Source organism: Harmonia axyridis, chromosome X, assembly GCF_914767665.1.
Source record: "Harmonia axyridis chromosome X, icHarAxyr1.1, whole genome shotgun sequence".
Lineage (NCBI taxonomy): Eukaryota > Metazoa > Arthropoda > Insecta > Coleoptera > Coccinellidae > Harmonia > Harmonia axyridis.
The window spans coordinates 21432449-21454436 of record NC_059508.1 but is presented as its reverse complement, the minus strand read 5'-3'; the positions used below and the strand labels follow the sequence as shown (position 1 = coordinate 21454436).

The following is a 21988-nucleotide window of genomic DNA, read 5'->3' as shown; positions in this document are numbered from 1 at the left end:
GTGAATGAGCTTCTCTAAAGATGAATTTTTAAGCCGCGGCATAGAATATGTTCCTCATTTAGTATGGCAATCTAAAAAACTGAAAATTTCAAACTATTTGAGCTTTAAATTTGGTTTTTCTTGAATTCAAACTCACATTATTATTGTTTAAATCATACCTAGTATCACAAGTATTTATGGACTTGTCTGTACCAAACCAACTGTTGTGTTCTTAAGATCAATAATTTCATGTCTTATTTTCATTCTATTGATAGCCCACTATGTGAGTGTGGTGTAGAAGAGACCATTGACCACTTGGTGAATGATTGTCCGATTTATAAATTTCATGATGGTTTCCAAGCTATTCATTCAGTTTCAGATTCTTTTTTAGAATGGGTAGTTAACTTCAAATCGATATAATGAAAACTAATATTTAGTACTCCTTTCTGCTTCTTTTTTTGTTTGTTTTAGGATCCAATTGGAAATTATAGAGTCGTCAACCGAAAAGAGAGGATAAAGAAAATTTTGTTTTGGTTGAAAAGGAAGTCCTTCAATATAAATTATGTCAGCTTATTCTGTAAACGTTTACACAAACCAGTCACTACACCGATACGGGGAGACAGAGTTTTTGCTGAGGTTTTCATCTGTTCTCTTGTATCATACGTTGAAATGTATGATGCCCCGTTATATTTCCTCTGCTAATACTGAGATTCATCGACACATATGCTTGATTGTTTGAAATTAATATTTTGTATTGCTCTTTTTAAAAGAATATATATATACTGTATCATTTGGTATCATGGCTCTTTCAGATTTTCCAGCTGCTGTCCACTTCAGAGCTGTATGTTATTATTTCCTAACTATTGAGTGAATTATTTTCTTATTATTTACATTTATGTTTTCAATCGATAATATCCTATTTAACATTGAGATTATTGGTTTTCTTTGGATGTTTCTCTCAGATATTACTTCGTCTAGTGTTCCATTCTTGGAAATCCTCATTCCCAGGTTTCTAATTTCTAGTATTTCTAATATTAGTATTCAATCTGGGGGGAAAATCTTCCATGGCAGCAGCAGAGGATTTTGATATTATAAACAGTTGTACCGTCTCTGGTTGCCCCATCTCTTGCTGTTTTGTCTCTGGCTGGTCCTGTTCAATTTCTTTTGCAATAATTATTTATATGAATTAATAAAATAAGGGACGGAAAATAAATAGATATTTCACATCCATAAAAAATAAAATATTAATGTACCTTCAATATTATCTTCAAGACATTTATCTCCATAATTTAATCTCTCAGGCATATAATTGGAGAAACTGAAAACTGAAGGAATAACATCTTTTTTCAGAGTTTTTGTACCATGAATATTTAAATCATGTTGATGAAAACGGTTGCTGCATATTTTCAACAAGGAAAAAGGGTTGAAATCAATTCTTCTTCAGCTTTCATCCACTGTTCCCTTAATTTGTCATCCTTTGGAAAACTGTGAACTGATATTTCCTTTATGTATTTATTCAGAGGGTATTAAAAGATATAAATACTTACGAATGAAATTTCAACTTTTGGCTTTTTTCTAATCTCGCTGTACAATTGAAGGCTGCACGAGTGTGAGGCATTTTATTTGAAAATTAGTTCTTTTGGTGCTTTGAATTTCGCAATAGCAGATGGATTCTAGAAAAACATGAGCTTTCGATTAATTTTCAAGATGAAATCGGCCTTTCAATAAGTTTCATGAACTTTTTGGAATCCGATAAAGATTTCACGGAATACTTACCGCTAATTCCTTTTATTAGAATGTTCAACACTTTTACAAATCGAATCAATCAGATTAACTATGTGTTCAATTCAGAATGAGAGAAAAATTAGCGATTTTCTGAATGTGAGTTTAATGTTTTGATCATATGATTTTGACGTTGACTCATCTAGCTCCATCTCTCTCTTTCATATGCGGCATGCCAGAATTTCTCTCTAAGGGCCTGTCCATTTGATATTAGGTGCTTTCCAGCCAACGTCAGGAGCTCCTCGGTACAGCTCCGGAGCGTACCGAAGCGCACTTGTAGTGTTCCAGTAAACAGGGCGTCGAGCCCTCGCGTTACCTTCCCCTTTCCCCTGAAGCACCCCCCGCATTTGCGGGGCTTCGAGCCCTGACAGGTGTGAGAGAGAAAGAAGACCGTTACTTCGCATAAAGTACGAGAAAGCTGTTGAACGCTGGTTTGTTTACGTTGAATTTGACAGTTTCGTTTTGGCACGTTCCACTCATAGCAAGGGCTCTAAGCTCTAGTGCGCCGAGCCCCGGGGTGACACGCACCTGACTGGAAAGCAGCTATTAGGTCTATGCATGCCGCATATAAAAGAGAGAGATGGAGCTAGTTGGGTCAACGTCAAAATCATATGATCAAAACATAGATAAACTATAAGCACAGATCATAGAGAAAGGAGGGAAAGAGTGACGACTCAACGGTAAAATAAATAAGCGTGATTGTGGCGACCTTATGGGCAGGGAATGGAACTAATGATGTTGATTCTGCGCATTTGGCTCCTTATTATTTCATAATTCGAAACAACTCACAATTTGAATGAATATTTCCCTCCTGTCAAAAATTCTATGTATATGGAGAACAATTATCGAAAATTACAGCGATAATTGCATTGTAGGAAGCGAAACTGCACTGCGATAATTGTTCTGTTCATAGATGCATAGTTTCTATCATTGTTTAAGGAGAAGATAGTTAGTTACTTCGGTTCAAATATCATTGGAGGATATTGGGCAATATCGTTAGAGGGCGCCACTCCGGAAGAGGCCCAACATGATGGGTTGCCTATGTGCAATGTTGAAAATTCAGACGAGTATTAATTTTTGGGTATGGTGAACAACAGATGTCTCTAGTGCGTTTCTTGTTCAATCTTTATTCATCTTCCTGTCGTCGAGCAGGCATCGGAAGAAATTATCTTGGCCACAATAAATTTTTATTACCCTTGCCGCATGCCGGCTAGCTGCATGAAAAAGGGTAGAGCCTCAGAGTAAGAAGTAAACTGTTTACTTCTTACTCTGAGGGTAGAGCTATTGTTCGAATCGTATTTTTGGTCATAATATTGTTTTAAAAGCTTCGTCGTCCTACCTTCAAACAGAAATAAAAAAAAATTTGGCACGGGAAAAAAATTAGACATTCTATCTCTGTTGACAGGTAACAAAATATAACTTTCTCGAAATTACTTTTTTTCCGGGGAAAAAAGTGAGTGTAAAGATTATATATCCGGGAAAAAAGTAGTCACTTTTTTGCCGGATAAATTTCGTGAAAAGTTATATTTTTTTCACTATGAAATCGTCGTTTTTCCTGTCACAGAAAAAAATTGTGTATTATACAAGGGAAAAAGTATTAGATTTTAGCACGAAGTTATGTTGTCTCCCGACGCGGAGCGGAGGGTGCCAACAAACCGAGAGTTATTTTTTGTATATCTAATATATGAATCATTAATATATCTATATATATATTATCAAAAAGCCCAATTACCATATAATGGTGTAGGGTGTTACATTTCAAATTAATTAATTTTCATTATATAATTTTCATTCGGAGCTCCGTAATCAAACTCGATATACTTGGAAATAACGAGCGAGAAATTATTTTCAACAGTATACCATATTTGTTATGTGTACACTGAACGAGAAAATCATTGATACGAAATGCTTATTTCGTCTTTTACCGATTAAAAAAAACAAAGCAAGTAGTAATCGAAAGTTTAATGTTTGCTGATTATATATCCCCCCAAGAAATTATTCCACAATTTTATCAGATATTTCAATTTCTTTGAAAGAAGGATTTTTTCAATATTTTGTTGTATTCACATAATAAAATACCTATATTTCAGACGATTACAAAAATATTGTTTGTATATTAAATTCGTTTTGCCAGAACTCAATCGAGAGCATTCTAATCCGCATTCTCATAAGCCATTGAAAACAAACTCATTTCACACGAATACAAAAAAACTATGTATGTCCCCATTGACCAAATTCGAGGTATTCTGAAGAAACTGAAAATATTTTTAATCAGATCAATACAAGCAATATCGGAAATTCCCGCAAAACAACATCAAACCCTACGAAGGTTTACCTCCCCCAAAATAGAGATTTCTGTTTTCCTTCAACAAGCCGTTCATCTTCACCAGAAACGAATAATGTTTCTGCAGATAGCTCTTACATTGCAGATCTGGTAGATCTTCCATCTATTGATGAGTTTAAGGACGGAAAAAGGAAGAAAAGTATGGAAGAAGAAATCAAATCGTTGAAAGAAAAACTACAAAAATCGAGGAAAAAAACAACAATCTGAAAACCCAAGTGACTGAAGCTAAAAAAAGAATAAAGAAACTCCAGGTTTCAAGAAAAATGCAGCCAGATACAACACTTTTGCCAGAATTTTCAAGAGCTATAGTTGCAATGCAATTCAAATCTCAAAAACGGAAATTGTGGACGACTGATGAGAAGAAAACGGCTCTTAGCATATATTATAAGGGACCTGCTACGTATAAATTTTTGCGTAGGAAAAACGTTGTTTTACCAGCCATTTCTACATTGAAGAAATTCCGTTCCTTTAGTTATAAGAACTTTTAATGTTGACGTCTTTTGTTATCCTGTATAAGAATTTGAAAAATAAATCTTGTTAAAATTTCATAGCTTGGTGTACTTCAACTTTATTGATTGGAAACCTTCCGAGGAATAATGAATATTATTCAATGCTTAACGCCGATCTGAGAGGGGAAACTTATATGGAATTTTATAATTTTATTTTTCATGAAAAATCTCTTTGCAAACCAAAATTCGATATAATTTGAATCAAATATTCAGCTGAAAAAGTCTTATATGTATATTCATAAATTAAACATTCACGTCCTATCACAAAACAAATGAGATTTTCACAAAAAAGAGAATAGTTTTTTTAAATCGAATTTTCTTTTTCTTTTGGCAGTATTCCAATATTTTAGTTAACTATTTGAGGTAGATAACCTTGACATGAAACTATTCACTGATAACAATTTTACATAATCAATTAATTAAATTTAAAATTCTCTTTTCGAAAAACTAAAAAATAATCTTATACTTATTTTTCTCCAATCACAGTATTTCTTTTCAAACGCAAATCAGATCATACATTCCCTTCACGATTTTCATTTCAGATAATCAGGTCCAGAGATATCGTGATCACCGCAAAATTGTTTTTTTTTTGCCCTCCACCTTCGGTGTTGGGCTCTTTCTCCAAAAATGATAATGAACTCATGCAGTTTTTATGGCAACACGCTGTCATGCAAAATTATCGGTAATTTTGATGCACTTGTGCAATTACTTACGATAATTGCATTGTAGGAAGCGAAACAGCACTGCGATAATTGTTCTGTTCATAAATGCATAGTTTCTATGCATTTTACACAGTTCGAATCTATGGCAATTCCATTCTAAATCAGTTTGATAAGTAATGTAACAGTTTATTCGGGAAATATTCCCCCGAATTACACTCGTGCATCAAAATGACCGGATAATTTCGCATTCCAGCGTGTTTTCTTTGAAAAACTGCATTCGGTCATTTTCATTTTTGGAGAAAAAATGAAAATGACTTCATGTAGTTTTTATGACAACACGCTGTCATGCAAAATTATCGGTAATTTTGATGCACTTGTGCAATTACCTATGAAAACCTGCACCGAAAATTGTGAAAAAACTGTAATTGATATTACAGTTTTTTCACAATTTTCGGTGCAGGTTTTGCACCCAACTTAATATTTACTTAAGTAATGATACTCAACGAATTTTGACATACTTTTTATTGCACATAATTATACAAATTGATATTTGTGAACAGAATTTATTGAAATAATTTAATTTTCTTACATACAGTCCATTCAGGAATTATTGACATCCCGGGTGGCTTTGTAAAATCGAAATTAAGTTGGTACTGGCTCATTCAGTAACATTTTGAATTGCAGATTTCGGGTTGGCATTGGAAATGTCATTGACAGGAGGTTAGATTTCAGTTTGTTTGTGTTATTGGTTTTGATCGAAGAAATTTTGAAACTTAAAAGTTGTATCAATTTCAAACACACATTGATTAGTTTATTTGAGTATTTCTCACAGTACTGTTTGAAAAAAGAAGAAGGCAAGTCATGACAACCTGGATTATTAATGGAAGAAAACCTGTGCAATACGATTTCACCTTCAAAGAATCATTGAATGATTTGATTGAAGCCGAGCCGAAAGCAACCAATATATCAGCCTGGATGAAATTTGACCAAAAAGCATCTGGATTTTAATCAATCAAAGACAACATTACATAAACTTAAAACGTAAAAACTTTAAACGTAAAATCTCAGCCCAAACGGGACCATCTAGAGCAAAAATGACAAGAATAAGACCCCCCTCAAAATCGTCTGGAGATCCCGGCAAAAATCCCAAACCTTCGATTCTCCTCGCGGTTTTCGAGTATACGGGGTGTTTCGGATTATTTTGACATTTCAAGTCCCATATTTCTGTGGTATCTGTGGACAATTTGACTGTCAGTGTCATGTTAATAATACATATTCCATTTCGATATATGAAAGTGCTTGAAAAAGTTTGCAGTTTCCAAAATTGTTATTCAATATTTAAATAAATGCCGACAGATAAAATGCAAAGTCTTCGGCGAATCAAAAATTCGATAGATATTTGTCAAAATTTGGAAATGAACATTTATATCATCGAATGCATTTTCCTCAATTCAGGTTTGTTTTAAGTGTTTGTATCATTCAATTGGATATGAATGTTACTTTATTTCAGGAATTTTTCGTTTATTTTCCACAAACTATAAAACTACATTCTCTTTCGTGAGAATTTGAATCTATTGCGACAGAAGATGGAACTACAAAAGAGAACAGAAGCTTCATCTGATCATGTATTAAACAGATAGAAAAACTCCTTATAGATAATTCACAATTGGCTTTATTACTGGAAAAAAAGCCAAGTTAGTCAGATGACATTCAAAAATTTCCATGTGTTTTTTGAATATCTAAAATATACACTTTTACGACAGAAGAGTGCAAAAATATAAATGACCAATCCGTTTTTAAAGAATTTGAGTGCAGTGCTGTTGAATTTATAATGAATAAGTCAAATCGTTGTGAAATCTTCCATACGAATAATTTCAACTATATATACTAGGATATACATATAAAAAATCAGTTGAAATACTAGTCAAAAACAGAAATAAAATTCAAAGGATCATTCAGTATATGAAGAATTCCAACATGGCAGTTACTTTTGAAATTCGTATCAATTTTCCAGCAATTCAATGTAGGTATAAAATACTTTAAAAAGTAACTATTCTTTGAAACTTTCTGTTATTGTACGTCGGCTAATAATTACTATTTTTTGGCTAATAATAACTTTTAATGCTGTGACTTATACAAAAACAGTTTAACTTAGAATAACAACTTTTACTATCACTATGGAAACTTTAATATAATATATTTTTATGATTGAAAAGCCAACTGACTATTAAACTATATAAAACTGTAACATTCTCCCCCCCAAAAATAAATAAAACAACAACTTCATTGAATATCTAGGGGACATAATTTAACAGCTGGTCTTCTGTATGTTCCCAGTGTTGTTTTGACGTCGGCGCTTCTGACTTGTCCATCCTTTCCAACAAAAACAGCTTCGATCACCCCTTTCATCCAGCAGTTCCTGGGCAAGTCACCATCGATTATCATTACTACGTCTCCTACGACTAAATTTTTCGTCTTCTTGTGCCATTTCGTCCTTCTTGTGAGAGTTGGAAGATATTCCCTGATTCAACGTTTCCAGAAACAGTCTGAAAAATATTGGGATATCTTCCACTGCTTTCTCGTAACTAGATCTCTTTCCGACAAGAGGCAAGGAAGTGGAGAAGCACTTGAAGTCCCTATAAGAAAATGGTTCGGCGTCAAAGCTTCCCCATCTGCGGCATCTATTGGAACGTGGACTAAGGGTCTGCTATTTACTATATTTTCAGCTTCGATGAGAAGTGTAGACAAAACTTCTTCTTTTGGCGATCTCTCTTTGAGAGTGACTGATAGGGCCGTTTTTACGGATCTCACCATCCTCTCCCAGCAACCTCCCATGTGTGGTGTAAGCGGTGGTATCCTTACCCACTCGATTCCCTTAGTGGTCATTTCGGCTAAAATCTGATTTTCGTTCATTTCCTGCAACGCCTTCTTCATTTCTCTCTCGGCTCCCTTCAGATTCGTACCATTATCAGCAAATATTTTCTTAGGACAACCTCTTCGTCCGATCATTCTTCTGATGGCCATAATGGTGGAGTCGGTAGTTAGAGAATTTGCAATCTCCAAGTGGATGGCTCGAATACTCATACAAGTAAATAAAACCTCATAACGTTTTTCGTGTCGACGGCCAATGGTGACATTCATTGGACCAAAGTAGTCCATACCTGTAAAAGTAAAAGGTCTTACAAAGGCACTTACCCTGCATTTTGGGAGTGAAGACATTTCTGGGACTATGGGTTTCGCTCTGAAATTCCTGCACTTATAGCAAGAGTTCCATGCACTTCTGACAGCAGCTCGAGCTTGTAAAATCCAAAACTTCTGTCGTAACTCATTCAAAACCAACTCTTGTCCCTGATGACTGGCTCTTTTATGATAATGAAGGATCAAAAGACGTGTAAAATAATGCTTTCTATCAAGAATGATTGGAAATTTTGTTTCATAACAGATATCTTCTGATTCTCCTATTCTTCCGTTTATCCTTACAATTCCTTCACTATCCAACATTGGCGATAATTTATAAAGTCTACTCGTTTTATCGACAGGCTTCTTATTCTTTAAACTTCGAATTTCTTCCCTGAAACATGCTTCCTGTACAAGTTTAAACCATAATTTTTCAGCTCTGTCTACTTCATCTGGTAATAACTCAGAGAACGATATTATGGTACCTCTGAAAACTTGAATAGCTCTCAACAACCAGGCAGTTGACCTTATGAGTCGAATATAAGATGAAAACCTTTCAATTTTCGGAATATACTCAATTAAATTATCTCCTTCCGTTGTCAGAGCAACGTATTCTTTTTTCATTTCCCTGAAAAATTCTTCCATTTCTTCATTTTCTCCTTTGTCTATCTCTATTTCGTTTTCTCTGAACCACGTGTCTTCATCGCATCTAAGGAAGGATGGACCAATGTTCCACCTACTTAATTCCGACCATTCACAATTTATATTATCCCTAGTTGCTTCATCTGCTACATTATCCTTTGTTGAAATCCAATTCCATTCATTCTCTTCAGATATATCCAATATTTCATTAACTCTATGACTCACAAATGGCGAGGGTCTGATTTCAACCAACTGATTACTGTCCGGGAATCCGTCCAAAAATACTGACGACTTATAGGAATACTGTGATTTTCTCTTATTGTTCTAGCCAAACGAGCTCCCAGTACTGCTCCTTGAAGTTCTAATCTAGGGATAGATAAGGTTTTCAGAGGACTTACTCTTGATTTTGCCATAACGATATTGGAATAAATTTTTTGATATGATAAAATTCGAAAATACGAAACTGCGGCGTATGCTTTCGAACTGGAATCACAAAACGTATGCAATTGTATTTTACGTTCCGTATTATCATCCAAATAGCATCTAGGAATTTTCAAACCTTCAATTTTTCTTAAATCTTGCAACCATTTGAGCCATTTTTCATTTACCGAATGTTCTAATTTGTCGTCCCATCCAGAACCCATTTTCCAAATTTCTTGTAACAAAATTCTTGCTTTGACAGTGAAGTGACATAGAAACCCAAGAGGGTCAAAAAGTGACATTACGATTTTCAACATTTTTCTTTTGGTAGTTGTTGCTTTCTTTTCTAAAATTTCCATAATTTCCTTGGGTTCGACTTTGAACAAAAAACAATCTTCATTCGGATTCCAGTGAAGTCCTAGAACACGTTCTGTTGGAAGCTCTTTCTCTATTTCTACATCTTTCAATTCCCTTGTTCTTTTTTCTGTCGGAATCAGCTTTAAAACTTCTTTGGAGTTACTTGTCCAATTTCTTATTTGGAAACCACCTCTCTTATGAACCTCTTCGACACCGGTTATTAAATCTAATGCCTCTTCTACAGAATCAACACTATCTAAATAATCATCCATATAATGCTGTTCTAAAATTACCCTTGCTGCTTCAGGAAATTCTTCTTCAAACTCTTTCGCGTTTTTTCTCATTATGAACTGTGCAGAAGCTGGAGAAGAAGCTGCTCCGAAAATCATCACTGTCATTTCATATTCCGTCGTTTGTCCATTTTCTCCCCACCACAAAAATCTTTGAAATTTTCTATCTTCTTCTCTGATGTATACTCTGTGGAACATGTCTTTGATGTCTCCTGTGAATGCAATTTTCTTTTGTCTAAACTTGAAGAGTACACCCAGTAGGGAATTTAAAAAATCAGGACCCTTTAATAATTTTTCGTTTAAACTGATACCATTTACCTTAGAGGCAGCATCAAAAACTAATCTTACCTTTCCAGGCTTTTTGGGATTCACAACTCCAAAATGAGGTAGATACCATGATTTTTCATCCTGTATTTCCTTACCTATGACCTTTCTTGCAAACCCGTTGCATTCATATTCATTCAATTTGTTTAAATATTCCTTGGAAAATACTGGATTCCGGGCTAATTTCTTTTCCATCATTTTGAGACGATTTTCTGCTGCTGACCTCGACTGAGGCATTTTAACATCATCTTCTTTCCATAGAAGGCCTATCTCCCATCTGTTTCCGACTCTCTTAGCTGTTTCTTCCATTATTTTCATTGCTCTAGCTTCTTCTACTGATATTTTCTCTTCCATCTTCACTCCAAGGCTATCAATTTTAAAAGACATTTTAACTAATTCATGCAATTCTTCATCCCTATCGACATGTAAAATGAATGCATTGTCAACACGGCCACGGTGCATCATATTGCCATGAACAACCCAACCAAGCTTAGTACGAGACAATATTGGTGAATTTTTTCCACCCTCTATAACCTCACGTGCAATTATTAAATGAATATTGTCTTGCCCGATTAATATTTTTGGTTGCGCATCCATTAAGTCTGGAAGGTTAATTGGTGGCAAATAATTCCATTTTTTCATGAATTTCTCGTAACTAATTGTCTGAGTTGGTAAATTCAGATCGCTGACAGTTCTTACGTTCGTCATAAAAAATTCTTTATTTTCATTTTTGCCTTTGATAGTTAAGTTGATCCTATGAGAATCGTTCTCTTCATTAACAGTTGAATTTGTCCAGCGCATTCTCAAAGGATCAGTTGGACCTGTTGCTCCCAAAAATGAGGCTAACTCTTTGTCTATCATGGTAATAGTGGACCCTTCATCGAATAACGCATATGTATGAACCTCGTTTTCAGGTCCTTTTAAAATTACAGGAGCTATGCGCAATAAAACTTTCTTTTCTGTTTCTTTTGTATGATAACTCACATTTTCAGTCTCAGAAATTGGTGCTGTGGCAATATATTCTCACATATATTTATCACAACCATCTTTGTTGCACACTTTTTTCTTTCTACAAAACCTAATCTGATGATTGTTACGCAAACAACAGAAACAAATTTTATTTTTCTTTACCCATTCCCATCTTCTCTCTGAATCCAACTGCTTGAAGTTACTGCAAGTATATGTCGAATGATTGTTCATTTTGCAGAACAGGCAATTGAATTTGCGGGTAGAGTTCTCCTCACTGGCGGCACATACGTATTTCTTCTTCTTTTCATTTTCAGTTTCCGGATAACTTAGAACACAACATGCTGCATTTGCTATCTCAGCGAACCAATAAGAAAAATCTGAAATATTAATGTTTTCAGTTTTGACATTTAGACAATTCACTTTTTTGCCCCATTCCAATTTCAAAGAGGTTGACAACTTTGAAACTAGTTCAGTCAGTAGCTGTGGATTGTAAAAATATTGTTGACAGTTGAGACTTGTCACTGTTACTGACAGATTCTGAACTGCTGTGGAGAAATCTAATATAGGTTCTAATTTATCGTCGCGCAATTGCGGAAACTTTCTAATAGAAGCTATCAAATCATTAATAATGAACTCCGACTTTCCATACCTCTTTTCGAGTGTTTCTATTATTTTATCTACTTCACAGGTAAAATTCAATAATGCTTGAACACTTAACTTAGCTTTTCCTCTCAAACATTTCTGGAGCCTAGCAATATTTTCCCTATCACTGAAGCCGCATATTTCAGTGGTTTCCCTGAAGGCTGTTACAAACTGCAACCATTCAGTTGGATCTCCGGAAAATATTGGTAGTTCTTTGGGAATGGACTGTCTTGATAAAAACTTGCATAAGTTACGATCTTCTTGTTTTACTTTAATTTTTTCTTCATAATTCACCTTCTGCTTCTTCTCCTCATTCTTCTGGTGTAGTTTCTTCTTTCCATCACTGTCTTCTGTCCCTGTCTCACTACCCAAAAGATGTTCAGGATCTTTGCCAGACCTAGAACTTAAAACAAGTTTTTTATTATCAAAAGAATGAACCTCAACCCAATTTTGGGTTCTGCATTTAGAGGCGTAACATATGTCGGTATCTTGATCTCCACATTCACTTCTTTCTTCTGACGACTCAGTATGTCCTAAGTCTTGTCGTTCTTTCAACTCTGCTTTTTTCAGTTCAATTTCTTTCAGAATGAGTGACTTCTCCAATTGCACGATCCGGCGTTGGGCTTCAAGTTCTATCTCTAGTTCTCGTCTTCGGATTGTGCTGGTTCTCGTCATCTTCGATAAGGCTTTCGATGATAATGATTTTCTCTCACTCAAAACCTCTTGATCTTTTGGAATTTCTTCGGGTTCACGTCGATGAATAATTTGTGGTTCGGATATTGCTTTGGGTTGGCTATCATCCCCAAATCTTACTGGAGGTACTCCCAAATTCTTCCTACCACTTCTTCTGACAGACATGATTATTCCCGAATACTTTATTGACTATTTTTCCACGGACTAGGCAGTTTTTTGCTCGAAGGACCAAATGTTATTGTACGTCGGCTAATAATTACTATTTTTTGGCTAATAATAACTTTTAATGCTGTGACTTATACAAAAACAGTTTAACTTAGAATAACAACTTTTACTATCACTATGGAAACTTTAATATAATATATTTTTATGATTGAAAAGCCAACTGACTATTAAACTATATAAAACTGTAACACTTTCCATTAACATTTGTTAAAACAAAAAAGTCATCCACGTACAATGCAACAACAGTTAGCAAGTTATTTTTTGATTTTATGTAAATACAATGCTCAATTATTGATCTTTTTTAACTAATATCTGTCAAAATTTTATTTACTATGATATATATATTGCCGTGTTCAATTTACTTCTGAGTAAAACCCAGAGCTACAAGCTTGCTCTATAACGTAGCGAACCATCATTCAGCTGTCCTCCACTGAATCACAATTATCTAGTGAAATTTCTATATCATCCCTTATCTATGATAACTACATCTCGACTGGTATTAATGAAATTGTTACCTGTATCCCTTTGATCATTCATCAGAACCCATAAAAATCATTTTTGTCCATATACATGGCAGTCACTTTCGAAATTGGTATCAATTTTCCAGCAATTCAATGAAGGTATAAAATACTGTAAAAAGCAACTATTTATTGAAAATTTCCATGTCATGAACGAATGATCAAATTTGTATAAAAATGTAGATACCCATTTGTTCACTAAAGTTTCCAATCTTTTAATCGTTATAGTAATAGGTGCTATATGGCCATTTCAAAAATGCTATCCTACTGATTTATTCATTGCTTTTCATTTTGGTAAAAATTAAATTATTCATTGATTCAGATCCAAAGTTAACATTTGAAAAAATCAAGTCAGTGTAGTTATCGAACTCACTAACATGGGTCAATAGTATTGGCTGATACAATTTTAGTACCGAGGCAGTCATTTCAAATATTGAACACATCTTCTGACTGAAGTAAAACTTGAACAATGATTTTTTTTTACTTGCATCTTGAAATGAATTTTGCACTTTTTCAGTGTTCAATAATGAGATAATTATTAAATTGACTCAAGAGATTAACAGAGTATGCTTTATCAGGATTAGTTAATACTGCTAAAGATGTTAATAAACCTATTAATTTCTTATATGGTTCATCATTACAACTCTCTTTTGTTGAATCAAATTTCAATTAAGTTCTCAAAGGAGTTTTCATATGTTTACAATTAGACATGTTGAATTATTGCAATACATATTTGAAGAATATAAACGATTACTATACTACCTTTTTCATAATTTTTAGTGATATTCAGCCCTAAACATTTTTTAGCTTTCCCTAAATTATTTATGATAAAATTATCACTTGAATTTTCTTTCAGATATATTCATTCAGAATAAACATTTGTTAAAACAAAAAAGTCATCCACGTACAGGGTGGGCAAATAAGCGAGGTAAGCGGCTATATCTCAGGATCCACTCATCGTAGAGACTTGCGGTAAAAAATTTTACCACTAAAGTAAACAAAAAAAAACACTGGAAATTATTTTGAAGTTCATACCTCCACCGCTAGGGGGCGTAATAGCTATCGTCGAGTAGAAAAATGCATTTTACTCGAAAAATTTTCATATTAAGTTGGAAAAAAAATATCATCACTGTAAACCTTGGAAAATTCTCTATCTGTTTGTATTTCTATATCATCCCTTATCTATGATAACTACATCTCGACTGGTATTAATGAAATTGTTACCTGTATCCCTTTGATCATTCATCAGAACCCATAAAAATCATTTTTGTCCATATACATGGCAGTCACTTTCGAAATTGGTATCAATTTTCCAGCAATTCAATGAAGGTATAAAATACTGTAAAAAGCAACTATTTATTGAAAATTTCCATGTCATGAACGAATGATCAAATTTGTATAAAAATGTAGATACCCATTTGTTCACTAAAGTTTCCAATCTTTTAATCGTTATAGTAATAGGTGCTATATGGCCATTTCAAAAATGCTATCCTACTGATTTATTCATTGCTTTTCATTTTGGTAAAAATTAAATTATTCATTGATTCAGATCCAAAGTTAACATTTGAAAAAATCAAGTCAGTGTAGTTATCGAACTCACTAACATGGGTCAATAGTATTGGCTGATACAATTTTAGTACCGAGGCAGTCATTTCAAATATTGAACACATCTTCTGACTGAAGTAAAACTTGAACAATGATTTTTTTTTACTTGCATCTTGAAATGAATTTTGCACTTTTTCAGTGTTCAATAATGAGATAATTATTAAATTGACTCAAGAGATTAACAGAGTATGCTTTATCAGGATTAGTTAATACTGCTAAAGATGTTAATAAACCTATTAATTTCTTATATGGTTCATCATTACAACTCTCTTTTGTTGAATCAAATTTCAATTAAGTTCTCAAAGGAGTTTTCATATGTTTACAATTAGACATGTTGAATTATTGCAATACATATTTGAAGAATATAAACGATTACTATACTACCTTTTTCATAATTTTTAGTGATATTCAGCCCTAAACATTTTTTAGCTTTCCCTAAATTATTTATGATAAAATTATCACTTGAATTTTCTTTCAGATATATTCATTCAGAATTAACATTTGTTAAAACAAAAAAGTCATCCACGTACAATGCAACAACAGTTAGAAAGTTATTTTTTGATTTTATGTAAATACAATGCTCAATTATTGATCTTTTTTAACTAATATCTGTCAAAATTTTATTAACTATATACAGGGTGTTTCCTAAACATGCGGCAAAAATTCAGGGGGTTGTTCCTTGGACTATTCTAAGAATATTTTGTCCTTTGATGATTTTTGAAAAACCTATTTGTTTCGAAGATATAGGGGAAACAAAATTTCAGATAATAACATTTAATTATGAAAAATTACATGAAAATTCAACTCAACCTACAAAAACTGTTGAAAATGACCACCTCTAGCCAGCATACAAGCATCCAATCTTCTCCTCATTGACTGCCGAACCCTTTCAAAAACACCAGGATCATTTCTTATTAAGTTACACCCAGCAATGATCCGATTTCGCAAGTCTTCCACATTTTCTACTGGAGTGGTATAAACTAATGATTTTAGATGGCCCCATAGGAAATAATCTAAGGGGTTTAAGTCCGTTTTTAGTAATTGGAATGTTGTTAAACAAATTTAAAAATAAATTGTACCTACTTAGTAAACACAGTGCGGTACGCATTTTTATTTAAACTATTATTAATTTTAAAAATATGAAAAATGTTGTTCGCCCTGTATCTTCGAAACAAAGAGGTTTTTCAAAAATCATCCAAGGACAAAACATGCTTAAAATAGTCCAAGGAACAACCCCCTGAATTTTTGCCGCATGTTTAGGAAACACCCTGTATATTGCCCTGTTCAATTTACTTCTGAGTAAAACCCAGAGCTACAAGCTTGCTCTATAACGTAGCAAACCATCATTCAGCTGTCCTCCACTGAATCAGAATTATCTAGTGAAATTTCTATATCATCCCTTATCTATGATAACTACATCTCGACTGGTATTAATGAAATTGTTACCTGTATCCCTTTGATCATTCATCAGAACCCATAAAAATCATTTTTGTCCATATACATGGCAGTCACTTTCGAAATTGGTATCAATTTTCCAGCAATTCAATGAAGGTATAAAATACTGTGAAAAGCAACTATTTATTGAAAATTTCCATGTCATGAATGAATGATCAAATTTGTATAAAAATGTAGATACCCATTTGTTCACTAAAGTTTCCAATCTTTTAATCGTTTTAGGAATAGGTGCTATATGGCCATTTCAAAAATGCTATCCTACTGATTTATTCATTGCTTTCCATTTTGGTAAAAATTGAATTATTCATTGATTCAGATCCAAAGTTAACATTTGAAAAAATCAAGTCAGTGTTGTTATCGAACCCACAAATATGGGTCAATAGTATTGGCCGATACAATTTAACTCAGTTCCTTTTGACTGAAGTAAAAATTGAACAATGATCTTTGTATCTCGAAATGTGTTTTGCACTTTTCCAGTGTTCAACAATGAGATAATTATTAAACTGACTCAAGAAATTAACAGAGTATGCTATATCAGGACTAGTTAATACTGCTAAAGATGTTAATAAATCTATTAATTTCTTATATGGTTCATCATTACAACTCTCTTTTGTTGAATCAAAATTCAATTTAGTTTTCACATGTTCACAATCAGACATGTTGAATTATTGCAATACATATTTGAAGGATATAATCGATAGCTTTACTACCTTTTCCATAATTTCTAGTTATATTCATCCCTTATAATTTTTTAGCTTCCCCTAATTTCTTTATCATAAAATTTTCACTTAAATTTTCTATTAGAAAATTCATTCAGAATTAACATTAGTTAAAACAAAAAAGTCATCCACGTACAATGCAACAATAGTAAGCAAGTTATTTTTTGATTTATGTAAATACTATGATCAATTGTTGATCTTTTGAAACTTAAATCTTTCAAAATTTTATTTACTATATAGGACATAAATTGCCCTGTTTAATTCACTTCTGAGTGAAACCCAGAGCCACAAGTCTCGTTCTATAACATAGCATCAATACAATCTTCAGATACTAAAAAACTCCTTAGTTCGTCAGGAATTTCCAATAGGTCCTTCAAATTGTTGCTTTTATATTGTATTTCCTTTCCAAAATATGGAATAGAAGAATAATTTGCTGCTCAACTGAAAAATGTATTGATAAACCTTGGAAATGAGGGACTTCTTATAACCTGATTTCTCAAAGATGTTACACTTAAGATATGATATTACGATGCAACATCAGATATGGGTATCCGAAAGGTAGATCTATTATTCATTCTGCCTCTTTTCAGTTTGTTTATTACAGCTATACTGAATATTCCTAAAACAAAAATCTCACTGTAGGTCTTTTCATAGATCTTATCGAACGATTATGTAAATTCAATATTTGTCAAAACTGAAAATAAACATTGAATGCAATTTCTTTATTTCAGGTAGTATTTCTATTAATGATTCAATTGAATAAATGTTACTTCATTTCAGGGCTCACAAGTAAATATCCAATGGAATGATAGCCCTTAAAATATATCTATTATTCATTTTGAATTGACTTACAATAATATCATAAAATGACAAATTTTTTTTCAAAGTTGAAATTCAGAGAAAAATATGCTAATAATTGTCTATTGTTACTATTAAATAAACAAAGAAAAGGACCATAAAAAGGATTAGAACTTAACTAACAAACATAAACTTTTTTTGTCAATTTTTCCCACCCAATCATCAATTAAATTTGGACTTCTTATACATGTCTCTATAAAGAAGAAATGTGCTAATTATAATCTTAATGTTGGGATTATATTATTATTCAATATTCTCTAAAAAATTTTTACAAATCTATAAGCATGAATAACTTTCTTGAAAGACTGACGCTCACATTTTGATTATTCATTTCTCCCAAATTCTTCGAAGAAAGAAATTGCCATTTCTGGAAAAATGAGATCTGAGAATTTGGTTGATATCGGTTATTTTTTATTCATTATTAAAGAATACAATATACGATTTATATTTCAACAAAATTTTAAGACATGCGTATGACTGACAATTATGATTATACATTTATAATTCAAAGTATTGCCCATCGCTGGTCACTACTTTCTCCCATCTTTCGGACAGCGTACGAATTGAAAAAACTGGTCATCTTTTGAAGCGATCCACCAATCGATCCAAATTTTTACTTCTTCATGAGATCGGAAGTGTTGGTCAGCCAGGCCGTGTGCTATTAATTAAAACAAGTGATAGTCCGTGGGAACAACGTCTGGAGAATACGTCGGGTAGGGTTGTGGGGTAGGAATTCCCATTTTAACGTTTCCAAGTATATCTTGACTACTTTCGCAACATGGGGTCGAGCATTCTCATGCAGTAACATCAATTCATCTTCTCTCTCGTTGTATTGCGACGGTTTGTTTTTTAATGCTCGGTACAAACACATTAATTGCGTTCGATAACGATCGCCTGTGATTCTTTCAGTCATAATACACTACGCCGAGCTGGTCCCACCAAATACTGAGCATGACCTTAGAACCGTGAATATTCGGTTTGGCAGTCGATGTGGAAGCATGGTCGAGATATCCTCATGATTTTATGCGCTTGGGATTATCGTAATGAACCCATTTTTCGTCTCCAGTCCCGATCCGATGCAGAAATCCCTTCCGTCTTTGTCTTGCAAGCAGCTGTTCACAAGTAAATAAACGCCGTTCAAACACCGCGCGGCTTCAACTCGTACCGCACCCAATTTCCTTGTTTCTGAGTCATTCCTATGACTTTCAGGCGTTTTGAAATGGCTTCTAGTGTCACTCCTATTGATCCTACAATTATTGTTGCGTTTGACATGAGTCTTGATCAATTATTGCCTCCAATTCTGCATCTTCAAAAAACTTCTCTCTTCCACCGCGATGCTGGTCTTCGACATCAAAATCACCATTCTTGAAGCGTTGAAACCACTCTACTATTTATTTATTTATTAAATCAAACGGAACAAGCCATTTTACAGATGTACCAGAAAATAACTAAACCTAGACATAAACAATATCGTTGGTACGTTCTTCCACCAATATCGTTCTCACTATAGGTATTTGAAAGCATTCGATGAACCTCAGCCGCGGATTTCTTCATATTTTAGTAGAAAATTGAAACCTCCCGCAAATGACGAGAATTTGGCTCGTAAGCTAAAATGGTTAATCGTGAATAACTTTATGATGCAGACACAAATCGACTAACATGTCAATGGCGTTATGTTCACAAATACCTAAACTTATTGTATGACATCTATGATATATTTATTTCTACTACCACTTACCGTTACAGCCATCTATTGCAAAACGGCGGACGCAAACGGCGAACCCCCTCAAAATTTAAGGCTAGGACCGCCCTTGATTTGTCGTCATGGAAAGTTATTTGCATCAAATATTTTCATGTGAGCAAGGGCCAAACGGTATGTTCTAGGAAAAAAATCATATAGAATTCCACCCTAGAATCAGCATAGTACCTATACCGAGTGAATCGTCTGAAATCAGCTAACGATACAAGGTTTCCGAAAAAAATCTCTTATTTTCTAGACGGATACCCAGTGAAGGATCTACCGGCATAGTGACGGGGTCCAAGGGGCGGAGCCCCTTCGGCGAGCAGAGCGAGTCAAATTATATATATCGTATTGTACCACTTAACTATTAAAGAAGGAAACATTTTATTTGAAGATTGACAATAAAATAATTATTTTTGTGATTACTGACAAAAATCTTCGTTTGTTGAGAGTAGATAAGACATTCAAGATCATTTATTTTATTTCTTACACTCTGAATATTTAAATGCAATAGGCCCATATACGTCATATCTCTCGTTCTATTAGATACATGGTTTTTGGGATATGTCTTATTTTCTAGGTTGCAATTAATATTCCCGTCTTCCTTTGAAAAAACTTAGTAATGTATGCTCCCTTTGGCCAGGTATTGGAGTTACTGGCCATTTCAAAATTGTTTTCATTTATAACAACCTTGAAGGAACTATACTTGTCAGGAAACCTTGATGTGACTGATTGGCATTCGGCCTCTGGGAAAGACTGCTTCACCATTGAGGTGAACTGATCTAAAGTTGTGTCGGTAGATATTCTAGACACAAAAAGTGCAGTTTTCTTTTGAATTGCTTTCACAGGATTTATTGTGGAACCACCTGTTATGTTCCAGAATTGATTATTTTCTCTTATGTACCTTTTTTTGGTGGGTTTTGATTTAGGTTTTTCGGAAGATTTTATTTCGCGTTCCTTAATTTCATATTCATTTCTCGACCTCCCTTTTTTATGTGCGACATATTGCCAGCTATCAGCTTCCAATTCTATATTCTCCACACCTGGAGCAGTTGGTATGGGCTGTGATATTTCAGAGAGATCGCTGATATCATCGTTCTTATCTGTTATCATAGAATCGGGGTTTCTTTTCGGAATTAATATGTTGGAATTCCCCTTATCATCATTAGATTTATTTTTATTATATTCATTCAATTTCTTTGAATGTTTACGTTGAATATTATCATTCTCAATGCGAGTGACTTCTAACTTTTCTAGAAGATTTATATGCTTTCTGAGAATGTCGACTTTGTCATTTAGCTAAGCGATTATGTAATCCTTCTGATCAATAATTATTTTTAGAAAATGGGACTCACCGTGTTCGAGACTGACATCGGTTTTATTAGTTACAATATTTTCTCGAACTTCCATAACTTCCAAATTTTCAGGATTATTTGAATCAATAATTGACTTCTCGAACAGTGATTCATTAATATTCGATATTCTCATCTTTAATCGAATTATTTCGTCATCTTTGATTTTACATTCACACTCTTGTTGATTTCCACAGCAAATTACAGTACCTTTCGAGTTCACAAAAGTACCAGGTATTTTTAATACACAGCTAGGGTGATATTTGGACTCACACTTTCCACATAACACAAATATCTTGACTTCTTTTGTGCATTTTCTGCACGATACATCGGAAGCGGTGTTGCTTCGTGGCGCCATGTTAACGAATAAATAAAAAAAATAATATTCAGTATGCAGTAGCATTCTGTAACAATACTACATTATACCCAGCAAACCATGTTGTTATATGCGCCTTCCCGTTACATAACATCCCTAAGAAATGAGGTATATACCTGATACATCACAAAACTAATGTATCTGATACATAACATTATTATTAATATAATTAATTCATATATCATATATGTAACATTGTTATATTACTGAAGTTACGTATATGATACATCTTCGAGCATCCCTAAAAACAATATTACTCTGATATCTACTAGTGTGTAATATAGTTACATATCATATATGTAACATTCGCAATATATATTTTACATTGCTAATATTATGTAAAAGCTAT

The 21988-nt window shown here is 33.6% G+C and overlaps 2 protein-coding genes and 1 long non-coding RNA gene across 4 annotated transcripts; all 3 read right to left on the bottom strand.

Annotated features, from left to right (window-relative positions):
* Positions 1 to 854: 854 nt before the first annotated feature.
* On the bottom strand, positions 855 to 1886 carry LOC123685890. 2 transcript variants are annotated; one of them, XR_006748372.1, is made up of 4 exons: positions 1756 to 1886; positions 1527 to 1652; positions 1233 to 1471; positions 855 to 1140 (listed from the first exon to the last, which is right to left on the bottom strand). It is a non-coding gene; the product is annotated as an uncharacterized LOC123685890 (long non-coding RNA). The 2 variants fall into 2 exon arrangements; XR_006748373.1 differs by having other exon boundaries at positions 855 to 1129.
* A 5916-nt stretch (positions 1887 to 7802) lies between these two features.
* Positions 7803 to 10261, bottom strand: LOC123686616. The gene is made up of 2 exons (XM_045626851.1): positions 9613 to 10261; positions 7803 to 9379 (listed from the first exon to the last, which is right to left on the bottom strand). The coding sequence occupies exons 1-2, from the start codon at positions 10259 to 10261 to the stop codon at positions 7803 to 7805; spliced, it is 2226 nt and encodes a 741-aa protein (XP_045482807.1).
* On the bottom strand, positions 10151 to 11504 carry LOC123686244. Its single transcript, XM_045626263.1, has 2 exons — positions 10511 to 11504; positions 10151 to 10374 (listed from the first exon to the last, which is right to left on the bottom strand). The coding sequence occupies exons 1-2, from the start codon at positions 11345 to 11347 to the stop codon at positions 10267 to 10269; spliced, it is 945 nt and encodes a 314-aa protein (XP_045482219.1). The 5' UTR covers positions 11348 to 11504; the 3' UTR covers positions 10151 to 10266.
* Positions 11505 to 21988: the final 10484 nt, after the last annotated feature.

Excerpts from the sequence above, each read along its gene's own strand:
- LOC123686616 (XM_045626851.1), bottom strand. The coding sequence starts at position 10,261 with ATGATTTTCGGAGCAGCTTCTTCTCCAGCTTCTGCACAGTTCATAATG. Across the intron at positions 9,380-9,612 it reads TTTGGATGATAATACGGAAC|TATTTTTGGACGGATTCCCG; the intron begins GTAAAATACAAT and ends ATAAGTCGTCAG.
- LOC123686244 (XM_045626263.1), bottom strand. The coding sequence starts at position 11,347 with ATGATAGACAAAGAGTTAGCCTCATTTTTGGGAGCAACAGGTCCAACT. Across the intron at positions 10,375-10,510 it reads ATCCCAAAAAGCCTGGAAAG|GAGACATCAAAGACATGTTC; the intron begins GTAAGATTAGTT and ends TTGCATTCACAG.